Source organism: Molothrus aeneus, chromosome 3 (assembly GCF_037042795.1).
Source record: "Molothrus aeneus isolate 106 chromosome 3, BPBGC_Maene_1.0, whole genome shotgun sequence".
NCBI lineage: Eukaryota > Metazoa > Chordata > Aves > Passeriformes > Icteridae > Molothrus > Molothrus aeneus.
Window position 1 is genome coordinate 58,483,969 of NC_089648.1, and position 19,275 is coordinate 58,503,243.

Consider the following 19,275-nt stretch of genomic DNA (forward strand, 5'->3'; position numbering starts at 1 on the left):
CTCTATTCTTCTAAACATTTGGATTTACTAGTTTGTTTTTTTTTTCACACTATCAGCTACCTTTGAATTTTGTCATTAGCTGCTGGTATTTCTTCTTTGTTTTGTTTTTCTGTTACGTTTTTCTGAGTTATGACTGAAGTTAAGTCGTATCAGCATGTTTTCTTTTTATCTTCTGAGTGTTTCAGTGCCTGAAGTTCTCTGTATGGCTAAGAAAAGGAAAAAAATTATTGAAGTAAAATATATTCTGGAAATGCAATGTTTTCTCTGAGTTTTAATGCAAATTGCAATTTTGCTAAAAAAATCCCATCAGAATCTCTAGAGTCAATCTTGACCTCAAATCATCTCTGCCTTTCTTATATGAAAGAAAACCAACTTTTATTTCAGATAAGCTTCTACTGAAATCCCCATGTGTAATTTTTTAATTATCTTCTCTTAACTACTATAATTCTGCATTTTGGATTGGTTTAATCCTTAATCACCATGAGCAAAAAGGGGCTTTATTTTCCAGTAATGAGGAGAGTTCCTTGAAGAAACAGTTCCACATCCCAGTCTCTGCTAATGCATTTTTCATCCAAGAGTCACTAAACAAAGAACATAAACAGCAGTGGGACCAGAGACCACAAACCAGCAGTCAAACTCCAGTCTCTTGCTGCAGAATTATTTGCTTATCAATGCCAGAGTGCCCTTTTTGCTATGCTAGGAATGGCAGGCATATCGCTTTTTGTTTTCTCTTGTACTGTTCTAATTATTGCTCCACTATGAGTGTGTTTTATTCCTCAGCCCAGCCGTCTCTTGGGACTGATTTTCATTCAGTACAAATGTTCTCATTATAAAGGCTTAACATGAGGAGAATATAAATGAGAAGATGAGTGCATGCTAAGAAGTTGCTTATACAGAAACTATTGATCAAAGGAACAGCAGAGTAAAACACATGTCAGCATTAACGTGCTCCTACTTCCACGGTTCAAACAGTTTTCATTCCCATAAGAATAGTGTGACTCCTTGCCTCTGAAACCAGGCCAGGAAAAACTTTGTTTAACTGAAAAAAAAAAGTGCAAAGCATTTCTGTAGAAGATTATGGTACGGCACTAAAGAGCTCTTTGAAAGCATGTGCACCTTCATCAGTCTCAGAGACTACCCCCTGTCACTATGTGAACACTTACAGAAGAATTGAAATTCCAAAAGGTTTTCACAAATTAAATTATTACATGACCATGACTTGACACAATTTTCATGAAGCTAAAACACCACTTACTTTTATCCAACTGCTCACTAATCACGCAGTTGACCCACTCACCATGTCATTTCTGGAAGCTGCTTTTGTCCAGCGGTTTTGGGCTGGGTCAGACAGTAGTCACTGCCAGATGAAGACTTGAGTGAACAGTCATGTAAACCCTCCTTCGACCTCTGTTGAGCGAGAGAGGTGTCTCTGCAAAGACACCAATCTCTCTGGGATTTCAGAAACAATTTCTCCCCTCCTCCAAAGGGATGGAAACAGCTGAAAGCCACAGTAGCAGTTCAGCCCCTCATTTTTCCACGCCAAGACAATATACATTAACAGCTGAACAGAGGCAAAGGGGGTTCACTGATAAAATATTGTTTTGAAAAAGATTGAAAAACCAAGTCTGAGGCTAAAAGCAGAGTGAAGCAACCCTCAGGTGTTTGGCTACCAGGCTCCACCTGAGGAAGATTTCCTCCTGCCTTCCACTGGGCTGCAGCCTGCTCTGCAGCTAGTATTTCATCTGCAGTGAAAAAGTTTCAGTTTACACCTCATTTTACAAGCACATTCTTGGAAATAAATGGAAAAAAAATTAAATGTGTGTTTTTACTAAATTTCAACTTAAAAGGGCAGTGAGGGCAGTGGCCCTGCTCTTCTGCTTGCTGACTACATAAATCCATAGGATATCTCTCAAGACTTTTAAAAAGTCAGAATTCTAAGAAGAATATGTGAGTCATGTCTAGAGTGACATAAAAATGAAACAGTATCATTCTTGTCACCATAATGAAGCATGGCTCACACTCTGATCCATGACACGCTCACAAAGTCTTTAGGCTAAAATAGCACACACAGAAGTGTGCACAGTTATAATCAGAAACTTCTATAAATATGTAATATGAAGCTTCTTGAATCCTAACTTACAGACTGCATAACCTTGCCAAGAAGTAGTATTTTACCAAACAATTCAGTAGGACCATCAATAGACATAGGGCATTATGGATAGGTCTCAATACCTGTGTATCTGCATACATGTGGTGGTTTGACAGGAAATGTGTTTTTTGGGATGCTGTGTTTTGGGCCAATGGATATTCAGGCTTTAATATTGGCATTTAACCTGGCCATTTAGGACATGGACACGCCTCTGAGAACACGGGGTTAAAAGCAGAGCTCTCCCCTGGGAGGGTCCTTTTGGGTTTCCGGCGGGAAAGAGTTCGGGTCTCTCCCCCGGCCCAGCTGCTGGCTGGGCAGGGGGAGGGGAAAAGCCATGAGGCCGAGAGAGGTAGGCCTGAGCCCGGGGGTGGAAGGGCGGAAGAGAGAAAGAGACCAGGAGCCATCGGGCAGCCCCCCCTGAGAGACACAGAGAGAGAGAGAGAAAGAGAGAGAGAGAGAGAGAGAGAGAGCCGCTGCCTGGGACTGTAACCTTGAAACTGGATAAACATGGGCCTGTGCCGGCAGCACGGCTGGGACGGAGAAGAGGGGGGGTTCAGCCGGCCACTTGTAGGAGCTTTTAACCCCTTTTCGGAGAATGAGAACTTTACAGATCATTGACCTCTCCTGGAAGATGAGTGGAAGATGAGGAAGGAATGTGCAAGTGTGAGAGAGGTCTGGGCGAGCGAGAGATAGTAGAAGAGTAGAGAAGAATCCTAGTGGGAAGAGATGATGGAGTGGCTTTTGCTGGACTCTTTTCATATAGCCATGGACAGAACCATGTTCCTTGTGACACAGAGACTGCATCTAGGGGGAGGCAATGGCCACAGAACCAAGAGGGTTCAGTGTTGGTGCCCCTCGGCCCCAGGGGGTGAAAAAATATGGGGGGGACAGGTGTCCCAAAGGAGAGATTGTGGGGACAGGTGTCCCAAAAGGAGAGACTGTGCCTTTTTTGGATCGGGACAGAGCATCCTTAAAAAAGACAACCCTAGAAGCAGCTCTGGTCCGTGTTCAGTGGTGAGAGCACTGGACATGAAAGGAAGAGGTCACGACGGCAGATGTACTCCGGGCAGTGCCACGAGTGACACGGAAACACACGAAGCTTCGACTGTGTTTCCAGGGGAAGCCCATGGTACAAGAAGGACTCCTCTCCTCTTGATGAACTGAGGATTGATTGTCTAAAGGTGGTGCTGGACCGAGAGTTGGTGATTTGAGGAATAAATGTATTGTGTTGGAAATTTGGTGGGGGGAGGAGGAAATGCATTTGTGAGGTTTTCATTTTCCCTGTGTGTGTGTTCCTTTTTATTTGTAGTTGTAGAGTAGTTAATAAAGTTCTGTTTTCTTTTCTTTCCTAAGTAGGAGCCTGCTTTGCTTATTCCTGGTCACATCTCACAGCAGCTACCAGGGAGAGGGTATCTTCATGGGGGCACTGGCATTGTGCCAGTGTCAAACCATGACAATACAGCGTTCAAATCTGACCTTAAGCTCCAATCCATTTCAGCTTTAGGTCACCTTAGGTCAACTCAGAAACAGCATTTAGCTTCATTCTCACAAAGGTCTTGATGCACATTCAGCTGGTGCATTACCCCTCAGCTACCAGACTGAGCATCCTTATGCCACGTGCACATGTGCTTGGAGACGTGGATTTCCACAACAGTCTCCCTTCCTTCATCAGAGAATTGGGGTCTGTTAGTCAGGACTTACATGGATTTACTGTCCCTCTGGTTACTCTGTCAACTCTTAAACAGCTCTCACGCACAGCCCAACAGTGTAGGGAATTTATGGCATGGGTTGCTCAGATATCCAGTGCATGCCTTCCTCAATTCTTTTGGTCTATGCCTGGACCAAGCCTAGATGTTAAGAAGTTTCTCAGTAAGTCATAGGCAGTTCCAGCTAGATTAGTCCTGGAAGCTGAGCTACTGCTTTTAAATCTGTCACAGACAGCTCTACAATCAGCACTGTAGAAATACTCTGAATATGAGCAAGCTGGAAGGTAGAACTGAAAACAAAACATGGACAAACTAGCTCCTTCTGCTTTGAAATGCCAACACTTTCCTAGAATAACCTGTGCATCACTACCTTAAGACATTCCTCAGAGCTTATTTAAGAAACAGAATTGTTGTCTGAAAATGATTTGTAAGTGTGAGAAAGGCAACATATTTGTTCTGGTGGGTGCAGCTCTGAGCTTCACACCTGCCTATATTAGGTTCAGTCTTTATGTATCAGCATTCTTCAGTGCTCATCTCACAGCTCCATACAAGAGATTTAGCCTTCAGTTTGGCAGCCAGGCTTCACTGCCAGTGGAAAAAAAAACTTTGAGAAAGCAAGAAGGGTAAGAAAATGAATCCAGATGCAAGGGTTTTCCCCCCTATTTTTTGAGTAAATTAACAGTTGTTCTTGTCAAAACCAGAAGTAAAGGCTTTTTTAAGAGAACATGAATGGTTCAGAAACAAAAGCCCTGTTGATTTTCCTCTCTCAAAATATCTAAAAATTAAAGATAGATTTGGTTTGCTTAAACACATGTATCCAGAGTCTTTTTAGCGGCTCTGGGGTGTCCTCTATCCCACAGTTCCTGATCCGGTAGAACGTCCCCTTTATGGTTTGTGCCATATCTGGCAGACACACTCCAGTACGTCTCAGATGATGCCTTTGCTCAGGCCCTCAACCCTCCCAAACATTTTTCAGAGCTGCAATTCTTGATGCCATCCATAGGAACGGAATGAGCATGCTCTTGAATAATGAGGTCACCTATCAAAGTGCCTGGACATAAATTCAGTGATTAATTTCCACAGTTTTACTTGAAACATGAGAACAATGATTGTTACAAGCTAAATTATATTAAAAGGCCCTTAATCATGGAAATGACTTGTATAGAGGAATGGGATATGACAATCCATGATTCAGATATAATACAATAAATTGTTTTCCTGTTTTCACACCTGAGTGGTTTTGTGTTCTTATGTGCAAGCTGGATTTAAATTGCTTGATAGCTGATAAAAAGCTACCTCCCAATAATCTCCAGGGATGATTTCAGATTGAGATTTGTTTTATCAATCATTCTAGAGCATTTTGAGACTACTTCTTTAACTCACACTTCAAGAGCGGACCTCTAGGAAATTGTAACCAGTATTTATTTCTAAACCTGTCCTGCCCAGAACATAAATGAATCCCAAGAGTTTCGAAGATTTTTCCTTGAAAACAATAATGACTTGGGCCTAGTTTATCTGCATGATTTCAGCAGCCAAACTCCAGAGCAGTATGTTGGCACAACACCCTGTAGTCAACTTAATGGTGTGATTCACAAGAGCACTATTTCTCTCCTGTAACCCTGTTACTTCCAAGCACTTAATTTTATTCAAGTCCACTTGGAAAGAGGTGAAAATGTACACAAAGTGCAAAGGAAAAATATTTTATTGTGAACATGGCATGTAAAAGATGCGTTTCAGAATATACTGTTATATATCAAATGAGGAAAAAAAAGCTCTGACGTGAGATAAATGAACAGTGCTTGAGACAAATGAAGAACATGCACACAGCTGTTCTAACAGCACAATTCTGATACAAATCACAATATATTATATAGCTTTTATGACAATGCTTATAAAAATTGCAAATATTGGACCTACTCCTGCATTGTTGTCCATCATCCAAATCTTCAGTGAATCTTGCAGGTGTGTGGAGGGAACAATGAGAGCAAACTGACACCCCACCTCAGGCAGCAGAAGGTAGAGATGGAGAAACATCAAAAACAAAAAACAAAAACACTGTTCTACAAAAGTAAAAGGCAAATATTATCCCAAGGAATATTATTATTTGCACGAGAAATCTTAATTGCAGCATCCTGACTCCATTAAAGCCAATGAGAGTATGCCATTGAGATCAGTGGAGCCTGAATTTCATACTGAAATTTAAAACATTCTTGCTTTAGTGTAAACATCAGCAGAAACTAAATGTCAGCATCTATACAAGTATTCAAGTGCTGTTTAAAAAAACAATAAAAAACATACAATGCTAACCCAAAATGCCAGTACATATACAAAAGACAGATAATTAAAAGAGGATTTTTTCCCCAAATATACATTTTGAAGTATTTAAAACCACCAATTTTTTATTACTTGTACATCATTGTTAGGGAAGGAGTATATGAGAAAAAAACTGAATTATTTACAATTATAAAGGAAGGGCACAGTGTTTGCTCAGATCTATTTGAAACCGGTATTTTCTACTTTGGAGTCATGACATATACCTGCAAACTCAAACAGGTTTCAATGCAGTGTTGAGAAGTGGCTATACTTCATTATTATGAAATACAACCCTTCTGTGCAAGTATTTCAGCATGATTCCTCATGAGCCATTTATACCCATTCACATTTTCAGTTAAAAAAACCCAAACAAACCAACCTGAAAAATTTCTTGCCACAATATTTTGTCTTTAAACAACCTGATGAGATATTCCACAATGGCAATTTACAGTCATGCATTTGGAGACTCAGAGTCAATACAACTTTTCCATTTACTGTTAGAGTTGTGCCTGTCTTCAAAGAGTTCTTTGCTAATTTTTGTGCGGATCTCAGGACTCGTTAACAGCTCCTTTATCTGATTCAGTCTGGGTAACAGGGCCTGCGTTTCTCTGCGTAAAGCTTCCTTTACTAAGTCTGCTTCATGGCTCTTTCCTAGAGGAAAACAACAATATAATACATTTTATAACAATGAATGTGATTTAGAATCATTAATGTTCAGAGATAAAGAGATCATGTCTGGCTTGGACAGTAGTAAGTGCTCAGTGTTTTGCCCATACTCATTTTTTATAAAAAGGTATTTCATCAAAAAATATAATTTACATCAACAAATGCTACCAAAATGTAAAGAACAGTACAGCATCACATTTAAGGGGAACTCCTGCCTTATTACATACTGTGTAATAGTATCTGCGATGAGTATCTGCAGTGGTAATTTTTAGCTTGGTATTGACTGCTGTTGACTAGGAAACAGCACGTGCTCTCACATGGAGCAAGCAGCCCTGCAGCGCTGCCAAACCCTCGGGTGCAGGGCACCGCTTCCACTTATGGCAAGGCTTCATCCACAGTCATCCACGACAATTCAAATGACAAATGCAAAATGTTCAGTTTCTCCTCAAAAGCAAGAAAGGGACTCTTGGTATCAAGAGCAAGTGAAGACTGGAGCCGCCTGCTTCACCACTCTTGTCTTTTTTCCACCGTGCATCCCTCCCAGCATTCAGCAGATTTTCAGCAGTGCAAGCACTTATTAAACCAGTAGACAGTGTCCTTCAGTTCAGAACAAACTTTTGATAAGAGACTCACAAAGCAGAGTGCCTAACACCCAGCACCACTTTGCAAATTTCAGCAGGGAGCGGAACATGTTTTTGTAGTTATTCTTGGTGGGATATTTGCTCCCAGGCTTTTTGCACAGTGCTCACTTGCTGTTATCATTGTCGCTCTCATTCTTGCTGCCGCTCGCTGCTTCCTCAGTTTTTGCAGGGCTCCCATCAGTCTGCCTGCTTTTGTTTTGTGTTTCTTCTAAATATTGCTGCACAGCCTTCAGCACTGCATTCTCCACCAGCCTTTTGCTAAGGCTCACCAGCTCTGCATCGTCTGGCTCTGCTGCTTGCTTTTCACCTATGCATCACAACAGACAAGAGAAGGAATTCATTGCCATGCAAAGACAGTAGCTGTGATTGTATCAGAAGCTTCTGATTTGAGCTAGATTCTAAGTTATTAGCCTCTTCCTGATTGTACAAAGTAATTTTTCCCCACCTCAAGCTCTAAATCAAAGTGTTCCATAAAGATGTGTACAGCGTATTAGATCAAAGATATTTCACTGCTCGCGTTTCTTATAACACTCCAGCAAAAGCCACTGGCTAACGTTATAAGCCCTCATTCAGCATAGAAGACTAAGTGTACAAATTTAATTTTTTTCTGGCCAATGATCACCAGTGACATCTGAGCAAAGATCACAGAATAGTCTGAGTTGGAAGGGGCCCATAAGAATCATCAAATCCAACTCTTGAGTAAATGGCCATTAAGGCAATCAAACTCGCAACCTTGGCATTATGAGCCCCATGCTCTGACCAACAGAGCCAATCTCAGGGTCAAATATAGCATAAGGCATATTTACACTTCAGCAGCATTCCTAAATTTAGGTGCCACCATTTTCTGATTTTGCTTAATAAATCTAAATCTATTTATTCATTGCTTGTAATTCAGGAGTTTCTCACAGGAAAATTTACTAAAACACTCAAAGCACAGGTTACAAATATTTTTCTAAACAAAGCACAAAACTAACAAAAAACATATAGTCCCTCCCTGCCTCTCTTCTGTCTTCTATCTTAAAGCTCTAACATCAAAGGATTTCAAGTTCCAGCAGTCCATTCTTAAATATCTGCAAATAAAAACAAGAAGCTGAAATTTCCCTGTTTTGCTAAAACTTAATATGAATAACATATACAACAAACAACTATATGCATAGTAAGGATTCTCATACATCATTACATGTAATTTGAAATGGTACTTTTCCATGAAACATTTTCCTAATAAACTATAAACCCTACTGCAGAATCCTCCTTTCATGAAGTATTTGTTGCAGGAAAAGCAAATTTTATTGTCCAATTCTCATTGGTCATGCCATTTGCTATTTCACAGTCCCCTGCACTAGGTAAATAACTGTTTCCCTCCATCTGTATTTAAAGGTCATACATTTCATGTCCTCTTCAGGCATTTGCATTCTGTGACCAATAATAAGAGGCTGCTTAGTCACACACATCTGGTGAAAGAGATATTATTGTATGCTCTCAGCACAAAGCTTTGTACTGTTCAATTACCTAAATTTGTCATTTTTCATACATGTAAATTTATTAAAGTATTCCAGCACATTTAGATAACAGTTATGAAAGACTTTTATTAGTCTTCCTAGCCTACTGCACAACCTGGGAGTGATTTCACTGATAAAGCATAATTCATATGGGGATTCAAGGAGGAGAGAGAGAAGCAAACAAAGCTCTTCATATTCAGAGGTAGCGCTTTTATTAGCTGTTAATCTGAACATTCTGCTCTGGAACAGTAGCTCTTCCAGTTCTGGGCCTCCACAGCACTGTTAGTATGGACAAGGAAGAACTGTGCTCTCCCCCTGAAGAATAATCAGACTATATCTTGGGAAAGCACTTCTTTACATTTTGGAGAAAGCATAGATAAATACTCTAAAGATATTAAAAAGAATATCTAGGGGAATAGTTTTGGTTAAAATCAAATATAAGAATACATCATAAGAATGTATTATAAGAATGTAAATATAAGAATATATTAAAAACAATTATGATTTCCAAGGAGAAATATTTCAGGCTACCATGCAACAGAGGCGGAGGCACTATTCCCAAAACCAAACAGCTACATACTCCACATTCTCTGAATCACTGCTTATATATCACTATCTCTAAATCCTGGGTCTAAGTTTATCCTTTAACTTACAGGAAGGAGGGACTTAATTCACACTCTTCTCTCTCAGGGCACCCAAGGTATTTATGAGCAGCATCTCCTCACAGCTTTTCTGAATTGATCCCACACACTCCTTTGAACGAAGCCCTTAGATTGCTGATTTCCTTTGCTTCTAGTAAGGATGCTCAAAAATGTGTTGGTTGCCCTGGTCTATTTAGTCACTAGAAAAATTAATTAAAATACTTAATGATTATTTAAAATAAAACTGCTTTCCAGTTGCAGAATTTCTTGTTTTTCAGAATTGCTCATAGGTCACAGAAATCGTTACTCACACAGTGCTAATGATCTATCCATGCAACTAAAAAAAAAATCAATTCTGGGATAAACAAAATGAAATCTGGGAAATATGGTGCTCAGCCACTCTCACACTTGACCCTGCAGTGCTTAATATGCAGAATATGACTAATCAGTCACAGAGGGCTCCATATACCACACAACAGTACTGCTTAGTTTACTCACAGTGTAATTTTAGTTGTAGTACATCATGCATTATGGTCTGAGAAAGGGCAGAGCTCTTCTCCCATGAATACTTTCTGCAGAACAGTTTTCATTTACAGATGTATGTATAAAATCCATATAGCTACTATTGTGTTTATTATTTCAAAATAAACAGGTAGCTCACTTATCAGTACTTTCTCAAGCATTAAAAACATTAGATTTTTATAAAACTGTACTTTTATAAGTACAGTTTATATAGCTACAGAAGAATGGATTTGTGGTGTTTGTTTATTTTTAATATTTTTGAGATATTTGAGGCTTATCAAAAGTCTGGGGTGAAGACTGTAGCACCTCCTAAGAGAGCTCTGCACTCCCACTGGAAAGACATCTGACTGACATGTGAATGCAAATACATGCACATCCTTGCATGAAGATTGTGCTTGGATTTATCAATGCAGCCACCTTGGTGAACAGGCACATGGACCTGTATGATTCCCTGATGCTCTGTTTCTATTCTCATACTCCCAAAATAGCAGTTGAGGGAGTGTCTGCAATGCCAACAGCTGGCTGGCAAGGTAGCTTGGTACCATTGTATAGCTCCTATTCATGACTGTTGATAAAATGAAACAGGTCATGTAATAGAAACGAGTATTGAGCATCTGTATCTACTTGACAATTTAACACACATCTGTCCTGTTTACATCCTTCCTCCCATGCTGCAGCTGCTGCTTGCTTGCTTCTTTGATGAATACAATTTCTTTGCAGCAGGCAAATGCTTCTTTGAGTGCACTGTCTAACATTATTGGAATTATTGGAATATCTGTAGAAGTCATTGCAGATATGAATGTTTTAGATTCAAAAAGGTGGTTTAAAAATTTACACTTGCTCTGTTTGTAATCTCTGTTCTGAAAACAGAGCAGATACACCACAGCACTGTATTTGCATTGATATTGTGACACTACTTTATTTCTGTGCCTGTGAATAAAAAAATTCCACTGTCTTCTCCTCAATGTTGTTCAGAATAAAAATGAAAAAATCTTTCATTTTGTTTATCCCAGAATTCTCTTCTATAATTTTCAAGACATGAAAACCAATTCATACTTTGTGAATGTACCTCAATGCATTCATGCTGAGCAGTGTTTTTTATCACTAAAACTGAAGCATACAAGTTGTCCTCAAATGACCATAATTTTTTACAAAGGGAACTATCAGCTCCACAGAATTATTCAAAAGAGGCTTTATGATCCTACATCCCACTGCTAGCAGTTATGGACATGAACCAGATGCCTGCAACCACAGCCAAGTTTGGATTCAAATTCACTGCTGTATCTTTCTACTGGACTAGGTTTACTCTCCAAGTTTACACCCCCCTACACATTACAAGATTGTGAGCTGAATTTTGAAATACTGTATTGGAACAAATCAGATATCATGGTCCTGGTACAGCATTTTCACGGCCCTGACACAGCCTGTTTAGAGGGCATGTATGTATCTCAGATTTGGAGAGAGGCAGGACAGTTTGAATCTCTCTATTGTTCATATGATTAGCCCATGGATTGTAATTTTTTTGTAACAGATTTAATTGAAGGAAGCAACGGGGGATCCCTTTTATAGGAAAAGCCAGTTTTACATCCTTTTACCAGCTATGCTCCAAGACAATGTTCTGCAATCCTTCCCTTGTGGCCTCAACACACTGGGCTTTGTTCTTCCTTCCAACAACCTTTCTTGGCAACAAAACAATGATAACATGGGGAGCGTTATAAAAGAGACCCTTGGTATTTTGAATAGGTGACTGAGACCCACTGAGAAATTTGGTGGCAGAGGTTCTGCTCTGGGACCTAGGGAGGGCTGTGGTAACAGACATGCCTCTATCTACCTTTTGGGTTATTCTAATAATTAATTCTAATACAGTTTTTACAAACTCTATGAACACAAATATGAGCACGTGCCCATATCTAATCAACACAGTAAGTAGAGACAGGAAAGTCACAACTCAGAACATTTCCTTGTTAATTAGGAAGGACTTGCATGAAAAGCCTCTTAAGTGGTCACTTATGAAATTGACACAAATAAGGCACTGGGAGGAAGATGAAATTATAATCTCATTAGGACAGGAGGGTGATGACATTTCTGCATTTCTGTTGCTGGATGTTCCCACCTGATGTGGGACATCTAACAAACTTCTTTAGGTTTACATATATTGCTCTGTAAATACAGGACCGTCTTACAAAGCAATACCAATCTGTCCTTCATGCTGAATACATGGTTTCTAGTTTACTGGAAAGGTTTTTTAATTTAATTTGGCACACCATGGAACAAGCCTGATAAAGTAGGAATTTCTACTAAAGAGGAAATTAAGGGTATTGCAGCTATTCAGGGAAAGTGGTGCTCTTGCCAGATTCAGTAAAGACAACAGGAATACCTGCAGGTCCCTTTGAGCTGCAGACTTGGCAAACATGGCAGAAGTTTGTTTGGTTTCACACAAACCCCTGTGAAGCTCTGATATAAATTTTCTGACCACCTCTAAATGAAGAAATAGGATGTGATCTGCTAAACCTTCTCATCCCTCTGCAAGCACTAAGGCATATGATGCCTCCAGAACAAACAAAATTTAAAAAGTTACTTAAGACTCCTGTGCATACATGGAGTTCTGTATGTATACTCCTGTGCATACAGGGAGTTCTGCTAAATATCTTGGGTTTATTTTTCTATTAAAAGAGACTTGTTGACAGAGAAATTCCCCAGCTCCTTTAATGTAGTTTCATGTTTAAATTGAACTAATTTATAAGAAGTCTAGTGCAACAGGCAGGAAAGATAGCAAAGTGGCCGAAGGAAACAAGATGGCTTAAAAAGCTGTGAGTTTTACTTGATTTTTCCTACCAACACTCCAGTAGGGAAAACCAGGGCAAGTTACAGAAGTGGTTTTACATAGCCACAGTAACATCCGCTGTGCAAGATGGCAATGGGAGAACCAAAGGGTTGAGGCAGATTGTGATAGCAAATATCCAGGCAACATTATTCACTCCCTTTTGTGCTGCCTGGTGCCAGCAGCTCTCAGGAACAGGGAATAGGGCAGCTTAGGTCAGCAGGCTGATCAAGGAGAGCAGAAGAGTTGCTCTGCTCTCTAGGATGGTGCCAAGGGGGAAGCCTCCTGCTGTTTTCAGAGCCTAAGAGAGAGAGAGAGATCAGGCTTCCCAGTTTTCCCAGGGAAAAGCTGAACTCTGGAACAGGACAGACACGTCAGTGCCTTACCTTCAGTGGTCTTCCAGAAATAATGCTGAGAATGTAATACACTATGGGTGACATGTAGGCTGCTTCCCCATCAACCTCAATCACCAGTGACCACAGACAGAGCTGGATGGTCTTGAAGGCACAAAGACCTAGACCCTGCTAGGTCACCAAGCTGAGGGAGGTGTAGGCCCAAAAAACACAGCAGCTAACAAAAATGGTGCATACAAGGATTTTAATTGCCACAGTCCAAATATTTTGGCAAAACCTGGACATGGACCTGTCAGCCATGAAAATCAAACGTTTACTCACCAGCATGCCAAGGCAAAACATTTAATAAACATTCACTTCTTGTTACTGTTTCCTTATCCTTGCCATAGTCATGGGAACTTCACTGTCATGTCTTTAGGATTCATTTGTTACTATACAGCTTCCAAAGGGATGCTATTTTGGCTGTGACTTTTCCATGCTGCTGTCAAGTATACTAAAAAAAGGAATCTTTTTTGGCCTAAGACAGATTGTTAAACAAGTGTTAATAAGTGAATCTTAACAAGCTGAACCTGCGTTGTTGCTCCTCCTGAGCTCAGAAAAAGGCTCCATACAAACTCATGTTATCACAGTCTCTCACATAGTACATCTCTTTCCCTGGGGAAAGCAATTATGAATGTACTTGTAAGTTATGGACAGAAAAGTCAAATTTTAATCAACATCCATTTTCATTTAATTATTTAAGTTGCAGAAGCATGAGTTGTCAAACACAGCTGCATACTGTTTGAATTGCAAAAGGAAGATGAAATCTTGCAAAAAAAAAGATATAATTGCAATTTGAGAGTATGTCCAGTGTCCATAAAATTTTAATTTTATTTACTAATTTTAAATACTATATAATTATAATGAAAAAAAATGTTATCTGCAAGGTGCTTTTAACATCTCTGTAACCATGCTTAATTAGATTCTGAATCTAATGGAAGAAGGTTAGAGTCCCCTCTCTTGGTATGAGCATCTTAGATAGGTTTGAACTGGTAGCAAAACTGCATCCAAAGGCAAACAAAATAGATGGGTCTAATCCTTTTCCTCCAGAATCTTCCTCTTGAAGGAACTGAGCTCACTTCATAAGCTTCTTATGCAAACCATGAAGTTATGTGTTTTTGAACATATGAGTAGGATTGTTGCTGTTTTTCCTTTCATGGATCAAGTTTATAGAATCTGACCAAATTTGCTAACAGCCTTGGGAAAACTAGCAAGACACCCTTAAATCAATTTGAATTGCATTTAAAAACACCACCTTCCATTTTATACTTATCATGAGCTTTCCTATCTGAATCTCCTTTATCTATCATAGATTTTGCCTTAAATAATGTATTTAGTTTTGTTCCTTCTTCCCTCCCTTTTGTTTGCCACCTAACTTCCACTTTAAATGGAAGAGCTGGAATTTGATATCAAGTTTTTAAACTGATATTGTGAAATGTAGCTGTATAAATGTTCACTGCTCTACCACACAAAAGTCTGTAAACATGAAGCTGACTTTTGATACTTGGAGAGTACTAGTACATAGAAGTTTAGGCCTCTCTTTAAATGCTCTGGTCTTGAACCCATAAAACCAGTGTTTGGGATCTTCTTCAGGACAAGCTCTTCCTCGACTTTTATTGCTCTCTAAAAGCCCAAATATACCCACTTTCAAGAACACCGAATCACAGAATGATTTAGTTTGGAAGGAACCTTAAAACTCCTCTAGTCCTACCCCTGAAAGGAACAGCTTTTACTAGACCAGGTTGCTCAGAACCCCATCCAACTTGGCATTGAACACTTCCACTGATTGGGCATCCACAACTTCTCTGAAATCACCACCCTCTTTCAGTTTAACCATCCATTGTCCTTTCACCACATGACCTTGAAAAAAGTTCCTCTTGATTTTAAAGAAAAATATTCCAAAGTAAAGATAAGCAACAAATTCAGGCATGTGCTTAGTCATAACAAATTGCTCCGTGTCATGGGAATTTTGATGACCTCAGACATGAAATTGGAATTTCTAGCTGTAGATAAAGAGTTAAGAATGCTGAAGGTATGATTACAGCTCGCTTAATCTAATTCACAGAAATTTAAAAATTGTTGCTAGAGAATGGCAGAACAAAATCTGTGGGTGAAAAAAATCCTGAAACACTACCATGCCACAGAACTAAATTGAAGGCAATCAATCCTTCACATGAAAAAACAGACTTTATAATCTAGGGCAAGAAAAAATTGAAAGAATATGAGAGAACAGTACTAATTTTTTCCCATCCTATGTTCTTTATGAATAGAGCAAATAACTTCATTTACTGAACATGCACCTAATAATCAAAATTAACATTATTCTTGAGTCTGTTTCACCATTAAAAATCAAGACTGAGTCCTAATTACTGTTTTTAAACCACTGGACCTTACTTCCATATCCTTCCGATGTTAAATGTCAAACAGTTATAAAAGCATTTTCTTTCTGAAACAACATAAAACTCCTTAAAAACCCCACTTCCCTACCTAATACAACACTTCTTTGATGAGAGTAAATCCCTACAGCTCTAACACTGCATTCTACGAAAATAATAACTCCCCCTCCCTTTCTTCCCCCATATTTCTACTTCCTCAAACTCAGTGAGTCAAAAACTGTTCTAGCAACACTTCAGTGAAATCAATCCAGAAAAATATGTCTGTTATGCCAAAAACTGAACTAATCATCATAATTTTTACCAATTTACTCTGTACCATAATGGATTGCTCATTACCATGCCTTAAAACTGATGGTTCTCATCTCTTTATATTCCTTTTTCCATTTGCAAATTTTCTCTCTACCTACATTGTATACAGACTTCCACACCTTCCTCTTTAGCATCCCAATAATTCTAAATCTGTCCCATAACATCAGTAGAAAACTGCTTATTCATGCCAGCTGGTCTTTTGGGCCTTTATTTCTATCAGGCTAAACAGTTCTAATTTGGAGTTTCATATATTTTCTTTGTCCTCTTATTTTAAAGCAGTATTGTTCTCAGCCTTTCCTCAATTCAAGAGTAAAAGAATAAAGGGTGGATATTCATGCTTCATAACCAGTTTTTGCATTTCTTTTCTCTCTATTCAGACCCAACTGTGTGGTGAAGAGCTGGTACTTTAGTTTGCTTTGCCTTTATGTTTTCTATACAGAAAAGTTCTGTATGAAAACACATTCTGCTGCTGATGGAGAAGATTAAACTTGGACAGACTTTAACACATATAAAGTTTTTATTTGAAGTCTAATCCTGTACTATTTTCTTATTTAATGCCTTCTTTAAAGGTTATGGTTAAAAAAAGGCAAAGGGAATAAAATGGATCTTTCAAAGTAAAATGATGCACTTATTTTGAAATGGACTTGTTATTATTATTCACTTGTGCTGAAGCAAGCATTACAGGCAGTGACTCCAAGATCCAGGCTGTATTACACATGGCCCTTCTTCCAAATGTTTCAGATCAATTGTGGCAGAGAACACACACACAATGTATGAATAGGGCACATAGGTCAGGGGTCAACATAAATTAACATTTATGTTATTAAATCAGAGGCTCAACTGTGCTTCAAAACACAAAAACACTACAGCAAATTTCATTTTAACAGAGAAAGGTAAACTCTGACTTTAAAAGGGGGTTCAATCCCTATAACACTTCATCAGGGGGTTACAGTTTGTAGAACTGCAAGAGAAAACTCATCATTTTGTGCTGGAAAACTTCTCACATTGTATTAATGAGGTGTATGTGAAAAGCAAAAGAGGATGTGAGAGAGAAAGAAAGGAAAACCTTTTTGATTGCATTAGGCTATACGAGATGGTAATGGATTTTTAAGACAGAGAAAACCTACATTTGCTGACTACTCAGCCACAGTAAGTGATACAGAAAACATGGCTGTCTTAATATGTTTTTGTTCAATCTTTTTGCTTTGTAGTAAAATGAAAGATTGAATAAAATGTCATTTAAAAATTATTGCTAGGATGTAAAACAGAATAACACAATAATAGACCGTAAGGTAAGACAATTTGCCTCTTAGCAAAAGGATACAATCTCTCTGGTGAGGGAAATGAATTATCCATGCCTGAGGATTATAACTCACAGGAAACTTAGCAAGTGGCCAGCTCAAATTCATCTGAGATTGTCAGATATTCAAAGGGATTAAGCCATCAGCAGAAAATATAAAGTTAATGGTGTATTCTGAGATTTGGGGATGGGGATCCAGAGGGAATACCTAGTAAGAAGTGAATTTTCCCTACACCAATTTAGGACAACAATTCATGCAGGGTCAAGAACCTGACAAAAGTTCAGCTGTGTATGCTAACATCAGAACTACAAGTTTAAAAGTACTGACTACTGTACAAGTGGCAGTGCCAAATTGGCCATTGGTATGGCATATTTCTAGCTCTTTAGGGCTCAAGGACAGCCTGCACCCAGTTAATTTAAATAAGACAAATATCCAGCCTCATGCGCCACAGAATTACAGAATGGTTAGGGCTGGAAGAGACCTTAAAAGATCATCTAGTTCTAAGCCTTCTGCCGTGGGCAGGGTCATCATGCTAACTTACATAGCATATACAACCATATACCTCAAATTCCTCTAAATTCCAATCTCTTCTGTCAGTTCTCCAGCTTCTCAACACTTATGGAAACAGGACCACTGAAGTTTTAGGAATGGCAAAATGATTTGACATAAAACATTATTAAACCATCAGTAATCAGGTGCTGAACAAGGCATCAGTATGCCTAGCTATGATACTTTTCACGTTATCTTATTTTCCACTTTGCCTATAATAATTTCACAAATAATAACAAACCAATGTCATCTAAAGGACAACCCCTCACTCAACCAAGGACCTGTTGTTTGTCTTGCCTTCTTTGTTTGTCTGCCTTAATCTCAAAATCTTGGTCACAACATTGCAAAATGTAGACTCTCTGCAGCCCAGCATCTGTCACTGACAGGAAGCTTTCCCTGAAATATATACAAAATGTTCTCTCTTGTTCTTATTTCACATGATGCAATAGAAGTAATCCCATGCTATCCTAACAGTTGCTTAATCATGTTAACCAGTTCCTCCTCCTGCCTTCTGGCTTTATAGCTCTTTTTTTTTTTTTTTTTTTTTTTTTTTTCAAAATTAGCTAGCTCCTGCTCTCAGAGCTCCCCAAGATGTAGTTCCACAGCTTCCCAGGCATTTTCTGAAGCACAGCCTGGGCTCCTACTTCACGTTTCAAGCATTATATTCTTTTGGAAACACAGTACTTCCTCCAAACATCTATTTCCTCTGTTCCATGAGCTTCTTGAGCTTCTAGGACAAAAGTTACTCTGCTCTTCCCAGGGCAGATTTAGCTAGCACTGCATGCATACCATTTCTGCTAAAAGGTTATAGGTCTGGTGGCACACAACCTTGCTGAAGGGGAAAAGAGGTAGATTTTGGGGATTGTTTTTTCTTCCCAGAAGTGAACCTTTCCACAGATGAAATCTATTTTCACCCCTTTTTTGAAAGAGGACCAAGTACTGCTTCCTGATTATTCCCAGTCAGTATAGAAATGTCAAAATTGAGAATCTGCTTATTAGTCCATATTCTAGTTTCTAGAGAAATGTTTTAATGAAAACATTTCTTTAGTTTTAATGAAACAAAGGAACTCATTTTTTTTCTTTCTTAATTATATGGCATCTTTAATGGAGGCTGTGCACACAAAAAAATTTTGTAATTTTTTTTAAAAAAATCATTTTTTAATGGTTTCTAGAATTGAGGTTAGAACATGCCTGTCTGCTTCCAGGAATACCACTCTCTGTTAACAAACAAAGCCCTCAATTACCTAGCATTAAGCATCACAAATCAGACAGTACAAAAGGAAAAAAGTATATTTAAAATATCAGCTTAGGAAGAAGTAGACAACTACCACGTTTTGGTCGTGTAACAAACACTTTCCCACTCTCAAGTG

At 38.8% G+C, this 19,275-nt stretch overlaps 1 protein-coding gene across 1 annotated transcript in view; it reads right to left on the minus strand.

Moving 5' to 3' along the window:
* Positions 1–6,706: 6,706 nt before the first annotated feature.
* The window catches only part of AKAP7 (A-kinase anchoring protein 7), an 81,390-nt gene continuing 68,821 nt past the window's right edge, over positions 6,707–19,275 (minus strand). The window contains exon 8 of the mRNA XM_066547006.1: positions 6,707–7,782. Within this exon, the coding sequence (XP_066403103.1) occupies positions 7,580–7,782 (203 nt within the window). The 3' untranslated portion in view covers positions 6,707–7,579. The remainder of the gene's footprint in view (positions 7,783–19,275) is intronic.